Below are 26,466 nucleotides of genomic sequence, written 5' to 3'. Positions count from 1 at the left end.
GTGGCTGTAGTATTACATTATAAAGTGTGTGTGTAAATGCAGCCTTTACTAGATAACACAAACCAGTTCAGTTTAATTTTCAACATTTGTTTTATATTGAGGCTACTGCAGTAAATATTTCCTGCAAATGAGGAAAAGATTGCTATCTAAATCTACTACCGTATTATTTAATGAAGTTGGAGATACACTTTAAGTAATTAAATTTAATTTGCTGTTAGAATAATGGTAGATTGTCTTTTATGTGAGGCTCTTGTAACACTTGTAACTTCTAGCGATTTCAGGTGGTGGTGGTTTGGGGGTTTACTTTGGTAGAGAAAAACAGGCCCTCCTACAAAAAGACCAAAAGCTGTCTCAGAACTATCTGTTGGGAATACTCTGTCTGGAGTTTGCAAATACCACAAAATACTCTTGTGAGTATTTTGGAAGTTTCCCCAGGGAGAAAAACACTTGCCATGCTGAACTAGTTCAGTTCCCCCAGGAGTATCATTTTCCTAGACATTAGTCTCGAAATCTGCACTCAGATCTCTGCTGGCCCACTCTTGGCTTGCTCTTCTGATCAGTTTGTCGCCTTCAGTACCCAAATACAAATAAAGCAGCCTGGGGAGCTGAGCACTTCAGTGTGTGAGCGTAGGCAAAGGTTTGCCCAGAAGGTGAATTTGTACAACAACAAATGAAGAGCTTTCCTTCTAAAGCAGTTATCTTAAGGGGTAAGATCATAAAGTATGAACGCCAGCAGTGTGTTTTTTAATAATAGGAGCTTATTGGACTTAAGATAGTATTGAATTTGTCCATATTTAGCCTAATTACCATACGCAAACAAACAAAAAACTCTGTAATTGCTCTAAAGAGAGGCAAAGCTATGAAAGTGTTGTTGAGGTTTTTGTTAGAACAATTTGTTCCTGGTTCTTAATTAAAAGAGCTAATTAGTTTAATTAAAGTTCTAAAAGTTTAATTACAGTGTTTTGCAATACATATCAGATGTTTTCAAAGGATAAATTCAGATTTGAGGTGCTTCCCTTATTCACTTCTGAGAACTAGCTGTTCGAGAGTAATATTAAAAAAGCATAAAGAAACATGAGGTTTTTTTAAGATGCTGTAATTCTGTGCAACTTTAATTTAAACGTTCTAGCCTAAATTCCATCTTTTTCAAATATTTTAGGTGATTTGTATTCTAAGTTGAATCATGAACTATTTGTCTTTATGTATAAATTGTCAATGAACTGGAAAATTTTGGAATTTTTTCAGATGTGTGTTGGGGCTTATGATTTTATTTCTTCTCTTTTATAGCACTCTTTCAGCCAGTAGCTGTAGGCTCTCGAGAATTTGAGGATGTTGTGAAGATTCTGCATTCATCTTACTTGGAACCTAGTTCAGTGTCCAATTTTAGTTACAACAGAGCCAGCTTAGTTCATAGTGAACTGTTGGAAAAGGAAGTGAGTATATTTGTGGTTTCTCTTTATGAATAAGGTAAAAGTAAAATGAAATTTAATGTTTTTTGCTGAGTCTAGAGGCAGAGACCTGGAGATTATTTTTACTTATGTGCTTGATATTTAATTGCAAACTCACATCCCCAAAAATGTAAGCAGCTATTTTTCAGGCAAGTTTATTACTGCATAGACATAAAATCTTATCTGCCAGATACTCAAAAAAGACTAAAAGAAAAATTATATTTGGCACCACTTGTGTCTTTGTATTTTTAGTTTTCGAAGACTTTCTTAATTTTTACATATTTTTAATAACCTGGAAAGATGTTTCTGTCTTATTTGAAAGGCCTGATGCTTCCTGTGAAACTTAATCTTAAAATATTTTTCTGATACTAAGTTTATGTAGTCTCTAATTTTGTTGTTTTCAAAGAAGAAGTACATAAAAGAGTTGAGTACTTGAACTAGTAAGTGGAGCAGCCTAGTTGAAGCACTTATGCTGTATCTTATCTGACGTCTCTTAAATGCAGCCTTGGCTGTGAAATAAGTTTTCAGTCCCAGTGCCAAAAAGCTTCACGTATGGAGTAAGAGAATATATAATTGGTTTGCTATAATTATTAATCTTGAAACTCTAAGGTAAACTCTGAAGCATTTTTTTTTCTGCTACTATAACATTTATGATTCATGGTTACAGCTAAGGAGTATTGTAACTGATGAAAACCGCCTCAGTGGCAGTGAGGTGCAACTGCAAAAATACATGTGCAACATAAGAGAGAATGGTCTGCCTCCTAAAAAGCAAAAAAGGCTTATTTCTGGAATTTCAAGGATTATATGGAAGGCATCGAGCTGGACGCTTCTAGATAGTTATGCTACAAAGATAACACTAAAACATTACTTCACAGGTTTGTTTGAAGAGTGTCTCTTCCTTAAAAAAACAAACAAATCTTCTGGCAGATCAAGCCAGTGATATTTCCCATGGGTATAATGTTTTTGAAATTTAATTTTAGCATACTATAGTCTCATTCAAATTATCTTTTGATTATTTTTGTACACTTGGGTCTGCTAACATACCTGGGGCCTTAAAACGTTGACACTTGAAAGTGACAGCAGTAATCTGTGTACATGTGTTAAGAACTTCCTGTAATAATAGTTCACAGAAAAACGCAGAGAGCTGAAATTTGATGGTCGCCTAGAAAAAGAGCTTTCTGAAAGCTATGCATTTCTGATGGTTGATCGACCTCAGGTAAGAAAACAAAACTGCTTATAAAATGCTTTCTGTTCTTTTTCAATTAAGAGGTTTTTTGTTTGTTTGTTTTTTTTTAACAGTGTTTTTTATTGACACGCTATTCTTTAAGTTATTATTGCAAAATTCAGCACTGGAAAGCGTAGAAGGATGGGAAAGAGATATGATATTCTGTCACCATTTAAATCCTTTATTCTCTGCTGTTTAAGGTGCTCCATTTACATGTCTCTGTAAGGTATCTTCTCTGTTTTATAAATAGAAGGATGGATTTTCTGAATGGCATGTAGGTTTTTATTGGGTTTGTGTTCTGTTTTTATTTTAATTGAAAAAGGAATGTCGCGTGTTTTTATTGCAGTTGGATTTTGGTGGGTTGGGTTTTTTGTTTGTTTTTTGTTTGTTTTTTTGAGTCAAGAAGAGGTTACCTCAAGGAGAAGGTAACCTGTAATATTAGAAAGTGGACCTTATCTTCTGTGTCTCTTCTTTGATGATATGTTTTTAATGAAAGTGATGGAAAGGGAATTTATGTGCTTTTTCTGCTATTACAGAGCCAGGGTTTCTTAAGTATTTAATCATTTGGCAAGTTTACTTCTCTTGTGTACTAAAAGCAAGTAACATTCATCAAGTATGTTTAGTATAGGGAGGCTCTTTTTTTTAAGATACACGTGAGTCTGTAACTGCTTCATACCGAGTGTTTGACTTGCACAGTTTAACAGTTTATATAGCAATTCAGACTAGTCTTACCTCTGGGTGGTTTTGTTTGTAAGGGTTTTTTGGGGATGTTTTTTTTTTAGCTCAATCAAAATTCTGTAATTGTTGTTTCTCACTGTTTGTTCTGTTCATATTCTGGCTTTCCTGATAGAGTTGCCTAAAAAAATGTCTGTTCTCTTCAGATCCGAAGCATATGCGAAAAGGGGCTGCAGGTGGGCCACTCCAAAATAACAATTCTCGGCAGCCCTTTCATGGGTAACTATCTTTTGATTATATGTGCTGGTATTATTCAGTATGAGTTGGCAGAGAATGTGATGCAGTTGTGTAAACTTTCAGTCCTCTTTCTATCACTTACTGCAGGAACATCACAGCTAGGTATTTTTAGCAAAGTAGATTGACATCAGACTATTATTTTGTAACTCTGTTTTTGACTAGGTAATTTAAAGTATTTTCCTAAAGGGAAGACCTAATTCTCATTTCGGCTTACATCAAACCAATATATCATGTCTTCCCAGAAAAATTTGGAGGCCAAAGAACTAATGGCTTTGTGCCTCTGTGTGTTTGTACATTCATACATGCATGTGTATGCATTCAGAAATACCTAAAGGAAATAGTAGCTCAGCTTAGTATTGATGTGGATAGAACTGAAGTTCTTGAAGCCACAAATCCAAGAAGAGCATAGATAAATTGGAGACTTGTGACTCTTCCCAGGTGTTAAGAGATTTGAAAGTGCAAGATGCAAAGTTCCTTTTGCAAAACTTTTCAAATAGAAAATAAATTAAGAAATAATTTTGCCATTCTCTGTAAGAATAACACGATACACAGGTGCCAATATGAATGTTGAAAGCGGAACAGATGCGAGGGAGGTGAGAGCAGAGGTAGATGAGCACATAATTTTTTACTGTTTTGGCCAGTAAAGGTTCTGGAGCAACTTACCAAAGCAGTTAAATACAGACTTGGAATGAGAGGAACCTAAGCAAAATGGATGCTTTTCTGAGTACCTGAGTTCAGTTACAGCTATTTGATCTGAGGCAGTCAGCTAGACCAGCAAGTGACAGTGTGTGTTTGAGGCCCTAAAATCTATGAAATTATGGTTGAACTGTTGAAAAGCAAGAAATTATTTTACCTTTGCATTTAAGTGTCAGTTCATGATTCCAAACTAGTGTATTTTTGTCAGCAGTGTAGGATGAAAGATTGCTGAAGATGCCAGTGTTTTCCTGCCTTATTTCTCAATCATACCTTCAGTGCTTATCTCCACATTGTGCAATGGGGCACACCTGAAACAACACCTGAAAGCAGTTATCTGTATAGGCTTTGGGCAGGGCTTGTCCTCTTGGTCCCAACACCTTCAGTAATGTGAGTGTGCCCCTTTCAAACAGAGCTAGTGTCCATATTCTGCTATGGTGTTTCATACTGCAGTTGGTGCAAGTAAACATTTATTCTTCTGTCTTGAAGTTGCAAATTGTGAACATGCCCTTACACCTGTCTCTCATCATATTCCAAAAAAATTGTTGTATCTTTATTGTTTTGTATACATCGAGCTTTAATCCCATGTAATGCTTCTTAAACTTCTAATAATATTTTAACATTCAGCATAATGTGTTTTTTTTTTTTTATACTCCACTCAGGTGTATATATCTCCAGGTATGCTGATTTATTGCAGCCTAATCCTCTAGAAGCTGGAGCAACTGGAGATGTGATTGTTTTTAAAATAATAAAGGTAAATTTCTCTTGCTTAATCTTGAAGGATTATATTGCTTACCAATAAAATAAAGGTGGTTTTAACCTAACTTATTGAACGTCCATTTACATAATTATCTGCTTATAGAGAAACTAGAATCCTACCAGGTCTAAAATCCAATGTTGACACTGAGCTTAAGTAAAGCATAATAAATGTTTATAAAAGGTGAAAATGTCTTGTTTTCTTTGAAAGTATGAAAATAATATACTTCTATAAATTACTTTTTTTAATGACCTGTTTTCATTTCACTGCTCTTACTTCCTTTGGTACTTGAAGCAGTTTGCCTGTTTTCAGGAAATAGCTTATGTTTACAATTCTTCTCCTTTATTACAGGGAAAAATGAAATGCATATATGACCACATCGGTATGAAAACAATGGAATCAACAATAAAGAGTGCATTAGATCCCACACCAAAGCATGAGTGTCATGTTTCAAAGAATGCAAATAAAGTAACCTCCTTGTTGGCTTATCGAGCCTACGAACTTACTCAGGTAGAGGAAAGTTGAGCATGTGTTAACTTCTTATATAAGAACTTTATAAACAGAACTTTTGAAATGACGGAGATAAAATCACTGAAGATATAACAAATACTGAGCGTGTCCTGTAACGCTGCAGTCTGGTGTACGTTTAGCAGTAGTCCACAGATGTATTAGAAATTACAGAGCAACATGTCAGCCTCTGCTGTTTCCCTTATATATACCTGCACCTGATGGAGAAGATCTCCTTCAGATTAGGATGTAGGTGGAATAGGAAATAGCTAGGGAATGTACACGGGGACTGGAATGTAGGCCAGGGAAGAGAGGAGATAATATGTGGAGTTTGAAGTGTAAAAGTAGAAGTGGCATTAAGTGAGACTTATAAAAGGGAAAACATCGGCTAGGAAAGAACAACGTTTTTCTGGTTCTTTTTTTCTTTTTTCTTTTTTTTTTTCTTTCTTTGGTTTCCCTTACCAAATTGTCAGGTTTGGAGATGGTGAGGGAGGAGACAATGGCATCAGTTCCAGATTTTTCCATCAAGTCCATAGATCTCAGCATACTTACTTGAAAGCAGTTTCTTCCCTATTACGACTTCTTTTGACTTCTATAAATCAGAGCTGGGCACTGAATCAGATGGCTAGAAAACGAACATATGTTTTCATTTCTTGTTACAAACTTGCCTTAGTTATCAGTTTTCTTTTGACATTAGAATTTTGTGACTGAACTAAGGATGGACTCCAAAACTCATAGCAATATTTACTTTCCTCAGTGAAATTTTTTTTGGTTTTGTTAATTGTCCCTTACCTCATCAAGAATATCCTTTCAAATAAATGTTGCAAAATTATTTTTTTATTCTTGCTCAGCTCCTGAAGGAGTGTCCATCCTGTCAGTGTTTGATAAAGGAGTGAGGAGAAGGTGAAAAAATGACTTTGATTGTGTTATAAAGTACATATGAGAAAGGCATTTAAAAGCTTCCTTATTTTACGTATCAGCTTTTGAAGAAATAGGCTGCTGGTAAAAGGAACATAAATGTGATTTATCATAGTACCTTAAAACTTGTTTTACATACCATTTAATGTTTGGCATAATGCGTTTCAAACTCCCTTTGTTTATTTAAGTCATTAGTAATGAGATACATTTTGTAAGCTATTCCTGTGAAACAGAGTGTGCCTTTCAGTGAAGAAAGGTCACGGATTGTTAGTATGTTTGCAAAATACAGTTTACCAGACTTCTAATTTAACATTGTGTTCACTTCTTCTTCTAGTACTATTTTTATGAATATGGCTTTGATGACATAAGGCGAAGACCAAGACATGTTTGTCCTTATGCTGTGGTTTCGTTTACTTACAAAGATGAAATGGTGCAAGGACCAAAATTCTTTTCCCAGTCAAGGTAAGCTAGGAAATGAGTTTTAGAGAGACTGCATGCAGCGTGAAGAATTCGTAGCTCTTGGCGGTAGCTTAGAATTGATTTAGATGAACAGTGCTGAAATGAATGGACATGTCACAGGGACTTAGAATAATAAAAACTTCTAATGCAAAGTAAGAGGTGACAAAATTGGTTTTATGCAGCAGGCTGTCCCCTGTAGGAAGCAATTTGCTGCTCTTTTCACCTACTCTCCTCCTGCTGAGGTGGAATCCCTGTATAAAGAGGGTTTTTTGCTTATCTGAGGAAATTCACAGACATAAAAATGTTCACGCATTATCTGGTTTGGTATTCTAAAAGAATGTTCTGTGTACTTTGTCACTGAACTCTTCACTGGTGTCGTCTTACTGATTGTGGAGAGAATATCTAAATGGGTAGTTGATGACAGATACAACATGATACCTATGCTGATAGGAAGGCATCCAGATGCGGGGACTGTATCAGGATATCTAAAATAGCACAAGATGCTGCAGTAGTGTTAGCTTGAAGTTAGAGAGTGAATTACTAGTGTTGCTATTTTGTTAGACTCATACAGTATCCTTAATGTAAAATTTAGTAGCCAGAAGTTTCTGTCTCAACCTAGTCATTCTGTCTTTTTTCTTTTTGTTAGATCAAACAGCTTCAACACAGAGAGAAGTACAGGTAAGAATGAATGAAATTTATTGCCTTTATGATACAGACATGGAAGCTTTTGGACTTTTTTCCCATGTAGTTTTATTTGTCTTTAACTGGAGTGATCGCTTAGTAATGCAGACTGTATAGCCGAGTTTTATCTGGTACCATACTGATTGCAGGCATCTCTTCCTGGTACTAGGTGATGGAACAGACACCTTAATGTGTATCTTCTTTTACCAGAACAAACCAGAACTGAACGAAATCAAAAGTCTTTTTTCCCCTCCTTGTGTTCCCAAATCTGCTGTTCAGTGGCACTTCCAATAATATGATCCTCTGTCCTGACAGTTAAGGTGAGGAAAGAGGATATCATTCAATAGATGTTGGCATCAAGGGCATGCTTATATAGACAGGTACAGGTAACATACCAACCTCCTTTACTCTGCTCAGAGCAGGTCAAAACAAGATATGATGGTAAACACCCTTTCTGTTACCTTTTAACTTATTATTTAACATATTGTCTAGTCTGGTATTAGTATGAAATTTTCCCTAAACTGCTTTTGGAGATTCATCAGCCTCTACTGCCATTTCCTTTCAGTCCCACCTAACAAGTGGTTTCACTTAGTTGTCTCTTCTCCATCTTAATTTAGATAAATTTAAGTGTACATTATGGAGGGGACAGCTTTGGAATAAAGGCAAACTTTTGTGCCACGTTTCCTTGAAATCAGCAACATGTACTTTCCTTCCATGCAAGCTGTGAGTATTACCATTTAAAGCATATGTTTAAAATATTGCTGTGTTAAAACTTTCTAATAGAGACTGGTGGATTATGGATATATTCAGATGAAAATCTAAAATACACATTGACCAGATGCTTTAAATGTGTCACACTAGACTCTTGAGTTGTGTGTGTCCAGAGCTGCTTTTAGTTCATGCACACAACTCTTGTCAGCATCTCTTGTTTGTTTTTTCTTTTGAAGTGACACACACTCCTTTGCAGGAATAATCACCACTGGCTCACGAGTCCAAGGAACTGATTTTTGGGAGCATGTTCTTGATAGTTCTTGTTTGGTCAATGAGGGTAGGACAATGGGGGGGGGAAAAGAAGTCTTTATTTTTTTTTTTGTCTCTCTCCCCCCCACTTTTCATCTCCAGTCCTGAGAAGCTTGAGATTGAAAAAGTTGTGAGCATTGATCAATTGAAGAAAAAAATTTCACCAGCATTGTTCTATAAAGAAACTTACCTAGGAGCAAAAGAAGGTAAATAGTTTTAGCTTAATTTTTTTAAATTCAGAATTTAAAAAAGTTTTCTGAATTACAATTTTGTTTCTGTTTTTCTTACCTTCTCTTTCTATCCTTGTATCATGTCAGTGTTGAAGAATGGCATGTACTGTAGCCTTTATGAAGTTGTGGAGAAGTCCCGTTCTGGTAGTCCCTTGGAGGGTTTACTTCAAAAACTAGAGAAAGAGAAACTTGTGAGTGCAACCGATCTGACTATTCCTGTTTTAAAAAATGATTTTACTCTAACTAGTAATTGAGGCTTACCACAAGATCCATGATCTCGCTGGAATTCCTTAGCTAACATATTAAATATTGTGTCAGGGTACTTCCATACCCTTGACGGAATTTAGCTTCAAGACAGCAAGAGTATTTGTAGTGAGCAAATGTCTTTGTTTGAAATGGTATACTTTTTTGCTTGAAAACAGGTGCTTGTGAAACCACTTCTGGACAGAGGATTTCTTTTTCTTCTTTCACCTTGGCAAATGATGTCCCCTTATGGTATGCATATTCTTCGTTTTTTTGGGTTTGAGTTGGTTTTGGTTTTTTGGGGTTTTGTTTGTTTGGTTGATTGGGTTTTTAGGGGGTTGAGTATTTGCATACTTTTGAAGCATAGCGATTATCTTCTCAACTGATTTTATTGTCTTGTGTTCTAGATCACCAAACTGGATGGCCCCGCATGCTACATGCATTGTTTCTGTTTCCAGAACCTAGAGGTATAATGAGCTTAGGTAAGTTTGTTCACTGTTGAGAGTGCTGCGTACATGCTTATTTAAATGTCGTTTATATTCTGTTGAAGACTTTGTAGTGTGTTACAGTGTGTCAGTGTAAACTAGGAAATAACAGTTTGCATTGGTTATGGTCATGGTGATGGTGTTCAGAAAGTGTTTACTTCTTCACAAAAGTAATTAGCACACAACATATTTTAGGTTCACAGAATCACAGAACGTTTGGGATTGGAAGGGACCTCGAAAGATCATCTAGTCCAATCCCCCTGCCGGAGCAGGATTACCTAGATCATGTCACACAGGAACGCGTCCAAGCGGGTTTTGAATGTCTCCAGAGAAGGAGACTCCACAACCTCTCTGGGCAGCCTGTTCCAGTGTTCAGTCATCCCCACTGTAAAGAAGTTTTTCCTCATATTTATGTGGAACCTCCTGTGTTCCAGCTTGCACCCGTTGCGCCTTGTCCTGTCAATGGATGTCACTGAGAAGAGCCTGGCTCCATCCTCGTGACACTTGCCCTTTACATATTTATAAACATTAATGAGGTCACCCCTCAGTCTCCTCTTCTCCAAGCTAAAGAGACCCAGCTCCCTCAGCCTCTCCTCATAAGGGAGATGTTCCACTCCCTTAATCATCTTCGTGGCTCTGCGCTGGACTCTCTCTAGCAGTTCCCTGTCCTTGAACTGAGGGGCCCAGAACTGGACACAATATTCCAGATGTGACCTCACCAGGGCAGAGTAGAGGGGGAGGAGAAAACCTCTCTTGACCTGCTAACCACACCCCTTCTAATACACCCCAGGATGCCATGGGCCTTCTTGGCCACAAGGGCACATTGCTGGCTCATGGTCATCCTGCTGTCCACTAGGACCCCCAGGTCCCTTTCCCCCACGCTGCTCTCCAACAGGTCTGTCCCCAACTTGTACTGGTACATGAGGTTGTTCTTGCCCAGATGCAGGACTCTACACTTGCCCTTGTTATATTTCATTAAATTTCTCCGTGCCCAACTTTCCATCCTGTCCAGGTCTCTCTGAATGGCAGCACAGCCTTCTGGGGTGTCAGCCACTCCTCCCAGTTTGGTGTCACTAGCGAACTTGCTGACAGTGCACTCTATTCCCTCATCCAAGTCATTAATGAATATATTGAATAGTACTGGTCCCAGTACCGACCCTTGAGGGACTCCACTAGATACAGGCCTCCAACTGGACTCTTCTGTCCCATTGACCACCACTTTCTGGCTTCTTTCCTTCAGCCAGTTCACAATCCACCTCACTACCCGATCATCCAGACCACACTCCCTCAGTTTAGCTGCGAGGATGCTGTGGGAGACTGTGTCAGACGCTTTACTGAAATCAAGATAGACCACATCCACAGCTTTACCATCATCTATCCACCGGGTTATGTCCTCATAAAAGGCTATCAGATTGGTTAAGCATGACTTCCCCTTGGTGAAGCCATGTTGACTGCCCCTGATGATCCTCTTGATGTGCCTAGAGACAGCACCAAGGACAAGTTGTTCCATTACCTTTCCAGGGATGGAGGTGAGGCTGACCGGTCTATAGTTACCCAGATCCTCCTTCTTGCCCTTTTTGAAGGCTGGAGTGACATTTGCTTTCCTCCAGTCCTCAGGCACCTCTCCCGTTCCCCACGACTTAGCAAAGATGATGGAGAGTGGCCTAGCAATGACTTCTGCCAGCTCCCTCAGCACCCGCGGGTGCATCCCATCAGGGCCCATGGATTTATGGACATACAGATTGCTTAACTGGTCACTGACCCAGGGGTGGTTTGTTCGTATTTTAGGAAGTAAAACTTTGTTCAGATTTCTTGATTGTATATTCCAGCAGAACTGAACATCAGTATTCCAAGAGATCTATGCATTAGTAATAACGTTGGACTTCATAGGTTTGAGGGCTTTCTTTAACCATCAAAACATTAAGGACAAAACATCTGAAAGTCTTTAATGGAACTGTAATTTTTGCATTGGGATATCCACCAAAAGCTGAGTAAATGAGCAAAGAAAATATTGGTACAACCAGGTGATAAAAGATGACTGAAAGGACTTGGCTTTAGTAGAACTTTAATGCTTTGGGATGAGACTTTGAAGTTAATAATTTACAGTTGAAATTTGCAACAAGTAGTACTAGTGGCAGAATGCAGTCCTTTTTGTTCTGCTGTGAGTTAGAAGTGATATTGTCGAAGCATAGCTCTTTACAGGCATTTCACTTTTACAAAGATGTTCTTGTCCTAAGTCTTAGCAGCTTCCTGGATTCTTATCTCTATATTTCGTATTTTAATAAATTCCTTAAGTTGTTCTTATTTAAGTAACAGTTGTGAAAATTCAATAAGTTATAGATTGGGTAAGAGGAGATATGATATAAGATGACATTTAAAGTGTGTGCATGCCAGTTCCTAAAAAAAAAAAACCTCTAGGTCTTACTGCTGTGACATTTCAAAGACCTATGAGTTCCAGTTTCTGTCAAACACAAGGTTAATTGCTGGTCTGAGTCTTTAAGGGCGCTTAAATGGTTGAATAGACAAAAGTTTCAGTCTGTGATTGGAAGGCGGGAAGAGTGTGAGTAGAAAAATAAAATAAAAGAAGGATATAACTTAGAGCTTCCTTGAGCTGCTATTTCAAGGATGTGGTAAAAAGATCTAACAGCTTCCCAGGGCAGGGACATCCTGCTCTGGCACATGCTCCTGTTGCATCTCTTCGATTAGTGAGTGTATTGCTTTGCAAAGGAACGGAAAAAACTGTGTGGGTTTCTGCTGGGTTACTAAGCTGAATCATTCATAAAGAAGTCCAGTGAGCTTAGAAGCAGCACAATGAATACGTTGGGGTTAGCATAGGAAGGAGTAATGCTTCCCCTGTTTTCTTGCGGGAGCTGTTTGCCTGCTTTCTTAGTAAACCTTAGTACACCTTTGAAGTGGCCACCTTCTAGAAGGGTCAGTAAAGTGGTTTAAATTGGAAGTGATACGTTGTATCTAGGATACAGCTTACCGCAAAATTATGAAAATGAAGCAGGTCATCATGACTATGAGTAGGTTGACCTTTTAAGTAGGCTTTAAAGCTGGTTACTTCATTAAAAAAATCCTTTCCTGGCTTTTGGGTTATTTCTGCATAGTAATTCCAAACTGCGTTTCACCAAATATGTATAATAGAGAACATTGTTAACTAGTCATCATTTATTTACAGCTTTATGGATTGATTTTAATTGTGAATTCCCTTTTCTCCTATGGCAGCACAAAAAAGTGTTCCATTTGGGACACAGAAAAATTCAACTACCATGGTGTTGCACGAAAATCGGGAAATCATTCCAGAATTCACAAAGTTTATTCAGTCTCTACATTATGCTTTAATGCAGTCTCGTAAAGACACTACTGCAGATTTAAATGCTGTTGTGGAAAAGTATATAAATGAGTATTTCAAAAGATGGTGTAGTGGCTCTGTAACGTATAGAGAATTTGTATTACATCGGTATGAATCACGGTTGGATGACAAAAAATTTCTTTATCCTGCTCCAAAAAATAAGTCTCATATAGACAGCTTCTTGCCAAACTATATTTTTGGTTGTGAGGCATATCAACTACCTGTTTCTAGAGCTAAGGAATTGATGGAGGGACATCGGAAACTTCCACAGTTCAGTCCCATCTCAGATTATGAAGCCACAGAAGATGACTCTGATTTTGCCAACACAAAAAGCAGGAAAAGAATTCGTGCAAAATATGAAGCCACTGCTGCCAAGCAAAAACGGCGTCATTCTGGAGATTATGATACCGATAGACTCAAAGAACTTATTAACTTAATCCAGTGTAGGAAAAAAAATGTAGGTGGAGATGCTGATTCTGAAGACCTTAGAAGTAAACATGGTCTGAAAAGGAAGCTGGAAAAAGAGACTGAAAGTTTGCAGAAATACTTAAAAATGAGTGAATCTTCAGAGAACAGTTGTCAGTATGAAGGTAAGAAAGTCTTTGTTTATCAAGTTATACTTAACGTTTAATCATTATAGATTGAATATTTTTTGTGTACTGTGGATAATTTAATGCACAGTGGTCTGTTAAACATCGGCCTGAGATCTGTCAATAGAGATGAAGTTTATTTTTATGTAGGTTGCCTCTTTGTAGGAGACAGTTTGCCAGATTTATGGAAGTTGCTTTTGTTCTGCCTCTTCAGAAAGAAGGCAGACTTCCAAAGAGTTTGCTTAGCTGTGGAACTGTTCAAAGACTTTCTAATATAGGGTGCTAAGCAGACTTAATATCGTAATGTCTTCTGCAGAGTTTGACGTTAGGCATTGCTGTAATTCTTTATGGCTCCAATACCCTAAGAAATTTAGATTGAAGGGGAGAATTAAACTTCTAAGCATGAGCACAGTTAAGTTTTGAAATAGCCAGTAATGTGCGTAGTGGGACAAAGGAAACAACCTAATAGTGTTAAGATTGAATTATTCTGTACATGAAATGATCTACATCCAAACCTCAGATAATTATCACAGATATTATCTGATACTTAGTAAGATCTGCCAAAAAACCGCTTTGATTTCTGTTTCCCTGATTCTTTTCTCAAGGCAATGACATAGGCCTCCTTCAGAAGGGGGAAAATTGGGGAGAAGGGAGTGGCACAAAGGGGGATTTACATCAAGTACCAGTCATTCCCATGTGTACGTGAATCGCTTTGGAAGATGAAGTGGCTAGGAATAAGTTTCTCTTTTGAGGGGGACAAAAGATACTGGCACGTGTGGATGGAGGAGACAGAGGGTAGGCTACATGCTAGATCTTGCAATTCCTGCTTGGAGGTCTGTGAACCTTCAGGGTCTTTTTACAATTATTATTAATGTAAAATATGTGAATGCATTTCTACCTGGCTGTAATCAGGACAGTATCTGTTTAACACTAAATTTTGACTTAACCCCTTCAGGGGTACCAAAACATCAACATCTATCTATGGTTTGAATTCCATGTTTTTATGTAACTCTAAAAGTAATTTGTTGCAAAAAATCTTACCTAAAATATTGTGAGCTTAAGTATCTAAACATGATTAGATTTTTATTAGTCAAACAGCGCCTAAACATTTCCATATTTCCATATATGATAAATGAGTTAGGGGTTCATCAGATACTTAAAGTAGTTCCTTGGCCTGTCTCTTCGCAAGAAGAATAAATGCCTATGGTGTTTACTCATCCAAGGGGTGAGTAGAAGTATAACAACCCTGTTCTAAAGTTATATTTAGTATAAATAGGCACAGTAAAGTTGCAGAATTATGCTTAGTCTAAGATAATTTATGAGGTTAAGCATTAAGATACTCACTAGCTTCTGGAGCAACAGTGATAGGATGGAGAGAAGTAAATATTTTGCTCAAACTAATCTTTGTCTCTCAACAAAGATGGAGAATTTTACGAGGTTTCCGTAAAATACATTGATCATAGTATGTGACTTCTATTAAAACATAAAATAGTGTGGTATTGAGTGACCTAAAAAAAGGTAATTGTTTATCTGGGGGATACTACTAGCTTTAGAAACTTCCCTTTTATGAAAATCTACCTGTTTAAAAATTTTTGTTAAGAAAATAAATATATGTGTACTTTATGAACTGATGCTAAAAAGTGAGACTGTGGGTATGCATCAGGTGTTGGGGGGGGCATCTGGTTTTGCCTTTATTTTAAAACTTAGTAATGGTTTACTTTTCCCCTTTTCCCCTTACTCTAAGGGGGCAGAGCCTCGGATTCGCCACACTCTGGTTTCTCAAATAATACTGGTCTTGGTGGACAAGATACTGACTTGAGACAGCAAGATGTATCCGACCCTGCTGTTACTGACACACATGGCCTCATTAAACTTTTAGAAACACTAGCTAGTGCAGGACACTTGGATTCATCGTTGGCACGGTCTGTAAATCAAGCTTTAGGATTAAGCACTGATGAAATTGAAGAGGATATGAGACAAAAATATGAATATGAATCCATTCCAGCACAGGACAAAGATTATGATGAGCTTCCTAATACTGCTCAGGCTGAAAATGTTAACTTTAAGGACCCACAGAGCCCAGTGATGCTGGAAACTGATGCAGCACGCTTACCCTACCCTGTTGATGTTGATCTGCGGCTTTCAGCTAATGAAGTAGGCCTTGAACACAAGCCAAGTTTAAAAGTAAGTGAAACTGCTATGTAGGTAGATGCTGATAATGAATGTACTATTTTCGTAAATATTGTGAGACTGAATGAAAAAAACATTTTTTTTTTTTTTGCATAGGCAAACGTAGATAAGCACTAACTTTTCTGTGAAGAAGTCTTTCTGTTTGGTAGGAGTGTATATGGAAATTTTCTTAACTCTAAGATGTGTGTTGCTGGTTCTTTATGTCTACTCTTTCTGGAATAGAATTATAATTAATACCTGAAAGATGGAAAGCAGTCATGGTCAGTCTTCCTCACTAGCTTTGCAGTAAGTGTCATACGCAGCTGCTCCAGCAATAGGCAGCAAAACTTCTGTCATTCTATTGCGGAGTTCTGTACATGAGGGTGTTTTTTCATGTTTGCTGAGACCAAAGCCTTGCAGTTGCTTGGCCTGTTGCTTTCTTGTGATAAGCAAGAAAGTGAAAGAAGTCCAATTGCAATCTGTGTTTGATATTTAGAGTTGGTTGGAGGTATCTTAAACAAGAATGTTTATCCACAGGTGATCATAGTTACTCTAAAGCAGCAGAATAAGACCTGTTTCCTTTTAATGATAGCTGTCTCTCTCATCTTGAGAGAACAGATTGGCAAAACTAAGTCGATTGTCTTTGGAAACTAAATATGCTTTATGGGTTCTGGACTATTATCTTAAAAACAAACAAAAAAACCCCAATGGTGACAGCTTACATCAGATGACTGTGAGTTAGTGACCTTTTCTAGTGACAGTACCTCAGGGTTAATAAAGTGATTCTTAACTGCTTTACAATCATCAAGTATCCTTTTGCTCTAATTGTAGTTACTACTCCAGTTTGGGGAATTGGTCTTGGTCCAGCCTCTTCAAAGTGTATTCTCTCTCCTGCTTAATAGTAGCAGGCATTTTATAGGGCAGGAAAACGCCCCTCACCTGTATGCACAAGTGAGGATCCTGCAGTCCTCATCTTTTGGTCTTGTACTATGGAAAAGATGATGGGCTTGTTTCTGTCCCTCTAGCAGTGTCTGAGTGAGAAAACGTTAAGAAATGTGCATAGTGGAAGGTCTTAAATGTTCTATGGATATTAAAGATGGTTGGGGAATGGGCTTTATTTAGTTTTGGCAGGAGCAGAGTTGGAAAAAATTGAGCACTTAAACGCATGCCTAGCTCTCTTTGTGTGCCCTCTTGGTGCAGTGGTGTATACATGTTCCATGTATACTTTTCATGGCAGCATATAATTGGCAGAACACCCTTCAAAGAAGGCTCTTGTGCTTAGGGTTCAGAGGGCCCCAGCTGCTTGCTTGATCACATTACTGTACCAGAGTGGTTGTTCTATGATCGCTGTTATTGATACTTCTACACAAAGCCCACTTTCTAAGTCATGGAGCAGAAAAGGGGTTGTCCTACCTTCAATCTTCATGCTGTTTTCCTTCTAACCATCTGGAATGTGAGATGAAATTGGATTGTGCAAGGGCTCAATACTAGTTGCAGGCAGTTCCTCAGTAATGCCAACATTTCACAGCTTCAGTCAGCTATCAAGACAACAGCCTGGAAAAGGCTAAGGAGCAGGCAGTTTTCCTAATTTTTTTCTCCTCTTTGCCTCCTTTCCTCCCTGCCCCACTCGGCTTCTGTACTCATAAGGCATGTGCTCAGGACTGTCCTACTTAATGATAGACCACTAGCAAAGACATCTGTCTCACAAATTATCAAACAGGTAAATGAAATACATAAGTACCTCATGTAAACATTTCCAAGTTTGACTTGACTTGATTGATGGCAAAATTGCCAATATGCTGGTGAACTCAGGTGTGGCCTTACTGTCAGCTGTTCAGAATGTAAAAAGCTTAATAGCTACCAAAAAAAAAAAGTTTTGAGCTGAGCATTTTTATTGTTTTTTAGGAGGCAAGCACTGGAAGTGTAAGTAGTTTTGAAGACTACAGTCCCTGTCCTAGTACACCTATAAAACATGTTTATCGCAGGCAACATGCCAACTCAAACAATATAGGGGAAGTTGGAATGCACTGGAAACTTATTCCAATTACAGGTAAGATGGATGTAAGTCTTATATTGCTACAAATAATGAATGAAAACATGTTCTAAAGGTTTGTATTTTTCATAGATCCCATTCTTGGGTCACATGTCAGTACACAAGCTTATCTATAGCCTATGCAGTTGTTTCTGATATTTGATTAATACGGAAATCTGCTGGATGAAAACAGATACTGGTGGAGAATATTGCTTTGGGTACACACTGACATAATTTAGAAATGGGAATGCTTGAGTATTTATCTGGTGAGGTGCATAACTGTTTTGAATTCAGTGTTTGAACTTGCTAGGTTTTGCTGAAAGATTGGATGGTGGATAATTGCGACTAGTAATCCAGAAAAGTAATGAAAAATGTGTTCTCCTTATAGAAAGTACTCTGCTGCTTATTATTGCATCAAGCTCTTCTACTGGAAGTGCTTCGATGTCCTTATGTAAACATTTAAATCTTAAATAATCTTACAGAAGCAGCTTCGTGTTCTACTTCTTGATGAGTCAACAGTGTCAGGTCTTGGGAGAGCATAAAAGCATGGATTTGAAGGATGTGGAAAGTGGGGAATAATCAGTGAGGAATAGTCATCAAGAGCTCTAAATCCAAGGATACAAATCAAGTTGTCTCATGACTAAATCCAGATAGAATTTAACTTCATTTTCTGAGTAAAAACTTAGAGATTTCTGATCGTGTTCCAGGAATGCTGCAGTTGGTCTCTGGGATACTTCTGATACCCATCCAGTTGTGTAGTTCAGCAGCTCTTTTGTGTTTGGCTGAGAAGGGAGGAGGGCAGGGGAAACAGGTTTCCCTTCACAGTATTCATAGACCTTTCAATGAAATGACAGGGTAACTCTGGGTAACATTTTCTGCACTGTCTTGAAGGGCCAAACCTCAAAAATCTGTTCTGATGTTTTGCTGTGTTACAGAGTATGGAGACTGTAAAGTTGTTTGGATAGGACATTATTTCTTTTACTCCTGGAAGAAATGGCCACTGTGCATGTAGATGAGGATATGGTTGCTGAAATAACTAGTTAAGTGGATGATTAAGCATCTAAAAACTGTAATGCATCATAGATGCTGGATGTGGGAGTTCATGCAAGGGTTTGGTTTGTCAATTGACTTGACACGTTGCACAGTCATCTGTGAGACTACAAATCTTACCAGAAAAAAATTTCTCTGAGGTCTTCTGAGAGGGAGAAGTGCTGCTTCTCCCTCTCAGAGATGAAAGAGATTGTCCTGAGCATCACTGGATTTCTTAAGTTCCTATGAGGTCAGTTCCTCAAATTAGCTCTTGCTGCTATAAGTATTGACTAGCTCTGCAGTGTGATCATGTAGAAGGTGCTATGTAAGTACCAAGAAACTCTACAAATGCTGACTGCTGCTGTCCTGCAGGAGAGTCAGGAGGAGTTAAGAGGATCAGCTGTAAAAACATGAAGATAAACAAACAGGTGGAAAGAGTGGGTGGGACAGTTTGCATATGTCATTATGACCTGAACTACTGAGCAGGTCATATTCTCACCTGGTACTGAATTTTCATCAGAAAATTAGATCAGTAATAAGCTATTTAGCAAGTGGACTCATTTTACAGAAATACATAAGGAAGGCTGTAGGAGAGCAAAAGAGCCTTTAAAATTTTGCGCAATTGGCACTTGATTTTTACTGGGCATATCTTCCTATATAGTATCTTCCAGAGGGCTTTGAATTTTTATTCTAGGGAATTAAGATCAGCTCAGCTAATATAATTTAAAGGAAGCTTTGTTCTTTTCTGAAACTGATGGCTTTCTAAATCTGATGGCTTCTCCATGTCTCATTTTTGTAACAAGGTAGCTATAGAAAGGAATTCAGAGAACATCAATCTTTCTTTTTCATCTCCACACAACTGCAGAAAGACAAATTAACAATCTTTTGGTTTTTCTTTTTAAACAAAAATGTTTTACTTTTGATACAGGGATCATGTTCAGCTAAAATTACTTTAAGAATTTAACTCTTCATAATTTGTGACTTGAGGAGCAGGGGGTTTGTCTTGCCTTTTCCCCAATGACATCCGGAAGTGTTGAAGGAGGTAGTTGTTCATAGGTCCTCAACTCTTCTGGGCTACTTCTGTATCATGTTATTGTTCATTTCTTCATGATTACATAATCTAACCTGCTGACAATGGGAAGCAAACCTGAGTCTTATTTTTGAAAGCTAACTTGGGCACATGTGTGTTTTAACAAACCCATCCTAACTCAGTTTTGGTTTGAACTTGAGGCTCTTCTTTGGCTTTAGACATTAAGCACAAAAATGGTGCGTGTTCTTGCTTATTCTGCCTTCTCTTGTAAGAGAAGATCAATGCATTAGTAGACATTCTTAAAAGTGATGGTTTTTGGTGACATTGATCTATGATACGAAGAAACTGAGTGTTCTAGGCTTTCTTTGTCAGGTGGTGTTTGAATTTCTGATTTTGAAGTCTCCCCAAGAATCCTCCTTCTGGAGTCACTGGAGAAGGACCTCTCTTAAGCAGTGAAGAATTTGACTCTTAGTCTGCAAGGATAACTATTTCAGCAGCTCTTAAACAGCTGTTCTTTCTAAGATTTGTTTTCAGGCAGTTCTCTTTTTGGTTTCTTTGATATATCCAGTTACAAGGTATTGCCAACAAAGAGTATGTTTGAAATCACAAATCATACTTTACTAGTTGTTGGAAGTGTTTGTTGGTTTATTTGGGTTTTGCTCCTTGCTCATAACGTTTGTTTTTTTTGTGAAGACTTGTGACCCAAAGGTGTAGACCTATGAAGGATGCCACCTTCAGAGAATTCTAGTTAAATAAGGGTAACTTTACTTTAAATCATCTTTTTTTTTTTTAATCCTGTCTTTTACATGTTAGAAAATACTTCGGATTTCATATTCTGCAGTATATCTTTCTGATTAAGTTCTGCTTAATGTTTTCTAATAAAACCCTTAGTAAAAACAAAGGCTTTTGTTTTTTAAAACAAAGTTTCTTTCTTTCTGGAAAACTTTAAATAATAACCTTTGAAGAATAACCTAATCAGTTCTTAATCATATATATCTTGAAAAGTTTTTCATAATATAATTGTTATAGAAACTTTTCATCAAATCAGAATGAGTGGATTGTATATTAATTTTTTTCAATAACCTTGGGGTTTGAAATTTTACCTGCATCGGGGGTGCAGCCAGGAGAGCCACAGAATATAAGTTCATTGCTAAAAATTGGTATGCAACTGATTAGCTGTATTAAAATGTAAGAAGTTATAAAAATAGCCCCAAATTTAAAGCGAGAATATGGCTTTTAATCTTCTTACTAAGACTTGCCTATAGTACAGTGTTTCTTGATTACGATATGATGTAGCTTGTATGTGTCAAGCAGCTCAAGAAGAATGAGATACATAACATATCTGTAGGAACCTGGAATCTCAAACGAGCTTAAAATAAGTTTACTCTGTTAACATTATGATTTGGTACAGCGTTCTTCAAAGCCTTTTAAAATTAATATGTGTGTGTATGCAAAAGGTGTAGATCAACACTGAAGGTAGAGAGCAACAGAAAAAAGGTTCAAATAAAATAGAACGGAACTATTTGGAATAACCTGATTTATATCTGCATTTAGTGCTTTTAAAGAAAACTAGAAATTTGGGTTGACTGAAAGGATGTGCTCTGAAGGATGAACAAAGAACATAGTTTCATTGATAAGGAAAATAAAATGTTGTTCCATTTCTGGTTTCTCTGTATAACTCTGGTGGCATAAAGTAACCATGAGGTGATACCGTCACCTTGAAAAAGGCAGATGTTTTCCTTTTAGATCTGGGTGGACATGATCAAATTAGGGACTGAATATAACTGTTTTAACTGGCTACCAAAAGGACTGCATTCCAAAAGAACACTAACTTTTAGAAACTGTACTATTTTGGTTATAGCTTCTGTTGCAGAAATCTGGTTTTCTGCTTACAGCTGTATTAGCTTTAAGAATAATACAACACTTAAAAAAACCTCAAACAAAACCAACACAGAAGACCTCCTTTGAAGTGTTTATGGAACAGATACATACTGAAATACCTGTAATGTATCTGAAATATCTGTGTATATATATCATTAATTGTAACAAAGTGTTAAATTTGGTTTAAAAACAAACAAAACCATAGTTTTGAATGTGGATGGTGAAGAAACTGAGTGGTGCGGAAGTGATCTGAGGTTTGGGTTGTGAGAGGCTTTCAGCACTCCTTGCAGCAATAACTGATTCTGTGTATCAGTAATTCCCGTAAGACTTACACCCTACCTTTTTAAGCCAAAAAACTTCTGTTCTCAATTGCAAGATCAGACATACAGTGTAACTGCACCAGGTAGTGTGTGGCTACAGTAAGCCTTTTGAAAGTCTGAGGATTATAATCTAGGAGCAAATGAAAATATTTGACTAATTTGTCACCCTGCTTGATTACTAATTTGATTTTTTTTTTTTTTATAATTAAGGCAGTTCCTGTTATGCTTCATTAGATGTTATCTCTGGGAAAATTACTTGTGTACTGCTTTTTGAGCAAACTTTGACTTTATTGTTATACTGTCTTAGGAGCTATTAAATTTTCTGTGCTTCTGTACCTCAGCAGACAGTAACACTTGAGTCTTTGGATTTTAAGTGGACTCAGGGGGGGAGGCACAACAGCAGTACTGTTTTAGAATTGTGTTTTGGAGGTTTTAGTGTATCAGTTGCATATGACTTTCAGACATGAGATGATGATGATTAACTCTTCCTATATAGGTCTGAAATCAGCAGAAGAACCACTAGTGTATTTACCGCCAAAGGATGCCTTGCCTAATGACCCCCGGGTAATAAATAGACAGAGAAGTTCTGATTATCAGTTTCCATACTCCCCATTTTCAGACACACAAAAGGGGACAGCAGAAGATGGACTTTATACAAGGCAAGTGGAGAATCTTGAAGATCAGTGTGGGCTAGCAGATGACCCTTTTACAACTAAGCATTCCATTAGTGCAATAATAGAGACTACACTATTAGAAGAATACTATCTCTTTGCAAGAAAGATTCAGGAAATTTTGCAGCAAAAGAATATTGCTTACGTTAGTGGTGTGTCCACACCAGTCTTCTCTGCCCGGGAGAGGATAATGAGACTTTCTGAATACATATGTTTACAGGCATCAGAGATTTCTGTCCAAGAATATATAGAGACACTGAGTGAAAAGTTGAATAGTGTTATTTTGTCCTCTTCGTGCGTTATACATACTCCACCCATTTATTCTAGTCCTGAATCAGCAGAAGTGGTCAGTAACGCTGCACTGAATCCTCCACCCGACACGTTGCCTGTTTGCAGGGACTCTGACATGGCATTGTTATCAGAGCCATTGTGTAATAACATGGCAGAAGATCCGGATTCTAATGAGCCACGTTCGTCAAGCTTAACCTTAGCGAAGGAGGAAGTAGATCGTGGGAATGCTAAAACAGAGGATATGTTGACATCTGATCAGACCTCTTCCAGTGGTGATCTGACAGAGCCACCAGAAAAGACACAGAAATCCCCAGAGAACTTAAACATTTCAACTCAACCAGCCTTTTCAGATTTTATAAGCAAGTTAAAGCCTGAAGTATTTAACAGTTTGGTCAAAATTATTACAGATGTACGGGGAAAAACTGTGAAATTTTATATTCATGAAGAGGAGGAAAGCACTCTCTGCAAAGAAATCAAGGTAAGCATGTTCCAGTTCAACCCCTCTTTAGTAGAAAACTGGACTTGCAAACATAAGGTAGTCTGAAATTTGTTTCAAAAAAGGTTGAATTGTGACAGTGAATTGTGAAAGTAGGCTGTCCTGTCCTGTTCCTCATTGGAGGTTCTGAGGCAGTCTTGCTTATAGTTAGCTTTTACGTAAGTCTCTTTCTTATAGCTGTAAAGTGGAACAGGCTGTAGTTCAGTTCTCTCTGAAGGTACTGCTGGGGGGTAGCCTATGGGAAAAAGGTAACAAGGGCAAAAATGGGATAGCTTAGCATTTTAGAAAGAATATATGAAAAGTTGATGTGTGTGATTTTGGGGGTTTTTCTCCTTTCCTTCCAGTTAATAGTACAGGTAACTTTTGGAGATTACTGTTCTTCTGTATTTAAATGTATAAGATGAAAGTTGAAGTAATAAAAACTTCTGGCTTTACTTGAAAACTCCTGCGGTTTGACAGACTGTCAGTTGGCCATTTAAGTGCAATTCTGTAAGAATGACTGACTTGCTGAAATAGTGTGTTTCTGTGTTGCTACATCCTTCCGATTACTGTATTGAAAAGACGAGGAAACCAGTCCCTCTGAGATGCGTTTGAGTGGAAAACTTATTTGACGTGGGCATCGTGTGGGGATTGTTTTGGCTGAACTACTTATTCGCTTTTTCTTCATCTTTCTGTGGCATTAGGAGTATCTTACAAAGTTAGGTAATACAGAGTGCCATCCAGAACAGTTCCTTAGAAGAAGAGCTGCTTTTGATAAACTGTTGATAATTATCCAAAATGAAGACATTGCCAGCCTCATCCATAAGGTATGTCACATAAGTAAATGTGTACTATGGAAAGCCACTGATAAAACATAGTGAGATGAGCTCACTTTGAGTAAAGCTACTTTCTCATAACGTAGCATTTAAATGATGCCCTGTGTTTAGTTGCTGTTTGAAGAAACAAAAATGGTTGTGGTAAATATCTAGTCTTGTTACATCATATACCCGTAACTTCTTCCACCTCCACATATGTGCTAATGCATATTTATTCTTAGTAGTTGTAAAGTTGTACAGAAGCTCGAGTAGTTCTGCTTTAGTTCTGTGAAGCTCTTAATGGCAAGTGAAGGCAGCTGTGAGATCACCTTTGGTATTCGGACAGCTGCGGTTTATGAACCTGCGCTGGACAAGAAGTAAAATTATTCTAAGTGCTGAGCTTCCATTGTCTCATTGCTGTAATGTTTTTGAGAGAGCACCTCCCCAGGCAAGAGAAAAAAATAGTAATTCTTTGAAAATATGTTTTGAAGTTTGGCATTTGGTATTAGTAAGTGGGAAAGTTCTGTAGTTCCTTTTTTTTTGTATGCTCGTTGGTATACCTCTCTGATTTGTAACATTTTAAAACAGATACCTGGCTTAGTAACTTTGAAGAGGCTTTCCTGTGTCAGCTTTGCGGGTGTCGATAGTTTGGATGATGTGAAAAATCACACTTACAATGAACTGTTTGTGTCTGGTGGTTTTGTTGTGTCAGATGAATCTGTCCTCAATCCAGAGTCCATCACTACGGGTAAGTGTGATGCTTTCTGAAGCTTTACAATACAGACAAAAAAAGCCCAATGTTTTAGTATATGAGAGACGCCATACTCATCGCGGTGAAGAATCAGTTCTAATTGTTGTGAGGTTTTTTTGGAGAACTTCAGCTAATTCAGTCTCTTTCTTACCTCAGTGCCCTTTTTGGAGAACATGTTTCTGGGGAACGTGTGAACTTGGAGATCTGAGCTTGTCTTTCTAAGTTTGTGTTAGATTGTGTAGTTATGTGTATGGAACCTTTTATGCCTTAGTACTCAATCCACAAATATGCTAGAAAAGAAATACTGAAAAAGTACATTCTTTCACTTTATTTGAAATTGAATAGTTAACAAAGTTATCTATTTTTTTAAATAGGTATTTTAGCAAGGCAGATCACATACAACTGAATTCAGCTTTTATGCAAGCAGATGCCACTGTTAGGCATCTGACCTACAAAAAAAAGCAGCTCAGTTCTAGAATGTTTTTGTTGGCTGATCTGCTAAGAAGAAAACCTGAAGTAGCAGGCTAATGCTCATAGTTGTGTCACTGTTTTGATGAAAACGGAAAGAAGCTTTATGTATATACTGAAGCAGTATTTTCAGTTTGCATATCACAAAATTTAACTTCCATTCAATATCTCCCAAAACAGAGAAACTGAAACAGTTCCTAAAGTTTCTGGAGGATCTGAGTACCCCAGATGGGAAATGGCAGTGGAAAGTTCACTGCAAAATACTAAAAAAACTTAAAGAGCTGGGGAGGTAAGTAGTTGTTCTTCAAAAACCAGTTATTAAAATGCTTCAGCTTTAATTATGTTCTACAAAACCCAATTAAGTAGAACTTCCTGTTATGTTTGTCTTTTGACTTAATTTCAATATTTAGACTGACCCTAAATCAAGTATCTTAAGAGTGCGCTTTTTCCCCATTATAGGATGAATGCCAATGCCCTGAGCCTGCTGACCCTTCTGAATACCTATCAAAAGAAGCACTTGGTTGAGATTCTGTCTTACCATAATTGTGATTCTCAAACTCGAAATGCTCCAGAATTAGACTGTCTTATCCGGCTTCAGGCTCAAAACATACAGCAGAGACATGTTGTCTTCTTAACAGGTCAGAACAAAATTTATGAATACTTCTCTCCCTCTCTTCATAATAGGTGCTAAATAGTAATACAAAATCTCCTTTTCTGTATTTAGAAAAGAATCTCAAAACACTTTCAAGTTACGTTGATAACGGAATAGTGGTTGCTCCTGTTGATGACTTTATGCAAAATTTTAGAAGTCTCGTTGGGTATCACAACTTGGTTACTGAAGAAGACAGCCTGCCTCCCTCTGATGCTCCCAAAAGACAATCAGGTAATGTTAAACCCGCTTATACTTTCTTTAGCTAATTAGAAGTGTGGGGTGGAGATCCTTGAAATAGT

General features: G+C 37.6%; 2 protein-coding genes across 11 annotated transcripts in view; one reads left to right on the top strand and one right to left on the bottom strand.

Annotated features, from left to right (window-relative positions):
- The window catches only part of TASOR (transcription activation suppressor), a 34,708-nt gene that overhangs the window by 6,547 nt on the left and 1,695 nt on the right, over positions 1-26,466 (top strand). For 2 of the 4 annotated variants that reach the window (XM_068409598.1, XM_068409600.1), the window contains exons 2-22: positions 1,288-1,433; positions 2,572-2,664; positions 3,555-3,627; positions 5,001-5,092; positions 5,447-5,605; positions 6,855-6,982; positions 7,626-7,657; positions 8,278-8,383; positions 8,783-8,886; positions 8,998-9,101; positions 9,333-9,405; positions 9,561-9,635; positions 12,867-13,583; positions 15,328-15,767; positions 17,658-17,802; positions 22,541-23,484; positions 24,186-24,308; positions 24,885-25,044; positions 25,696-25,804; positions 25,975-26,153; positions 26,240-26,398. In XM_068409598.1, the coding sequence (XP_068265699.1) occupies positions 1,288-1,433; positions 2,572-2,664; positions 3,555-3,627; positions 5,001-5,092; positions 5,447-5,605; positions 6,855-6,982; positions 7,626-7,657; positions 8,278-8,383; positions 8,783-8,886; positions 8,998-9,101; positions 9,333-9,405; positions 9,561-9,635; positions 12,867-13,583; positions 15,328-15,767; positions 17,658-17,802; positions 22,541-23,484; positions 24,186-24,308; positions 24,885-25,044; positions 25,696-25,804; positions 25,975-26,153; positions 26,240-26,398 (4,161 nt within the window). Of the gene's footprint in view, positions 1-1,287; positions 1,434-2,571; positions 2,665-2,810; positions 2,874-3,554; positions 3,628-5,000; positions 5,093-5,446; positions 5,606-6,854; positions 6,983-7,625; positions 7,658-8,277; positions 8,384-8,782; positions 8,887-8,997; positions 9,102-9,332; positions 9,406-9,560; positions 9,636-12,866; positions 13,584-15,327; positions 15,768-17,657; positions 17,803-22,540; positions 23,485-24,185; positions 24,309-24,884; positions 25,045-25,695; positions 25,805-25,974; positions 26,154-26,239; positions 26,399-26,466 lie in introns of those variants that run through there. The other 2 variants (XM_068409599.1, XM_068409601.1) reach the window with 2 other exon arrangements.
- Positions 7,664-26,466, bottom strand: part of CCDC66 (coiled-coil domain containing 66) — a 46,881-nt gene continuing 28,078 nt past the window's right edge. For 6 of the 7 annotated variants that reach the window (XR_011048898.1, XR_011048894.1, XR_011048896.1 and 3 more), the window contains 2 exons: positions 8,969-9,083; positions 7,664-8,870 (listed from right to left, as the gene is read on the bottom strand). The gene's annotated coding sequence lies outside the window, so the exon portion shown is untranslated. The remainder of the gene's footprint in view (positions 8,871-8,968; positions 9,084-26,466) is intronic. The other variant, XR_011048893.1, reaches the window with a different exon arrangement.

The sequence above is a fragment of the Nyctibius grandis genome, chromosome 10 (genome assembly GCF_013368605.1).
Source record: "Nyctibius grandis isolate bNycGra1 chromosome 10, bNycGra1.pri, whole genome shotgun sequence".
NCBI classification, from domain to species: Eukaryota; Metazoa; Chordata; class Aves; order Nyctibiiformes; family Nyctibiidae; genus Nyctibius; species Nyctibius grandis.
This window is presented reverse-complemented; position numbering and strand designations above follow the sequence as displayed.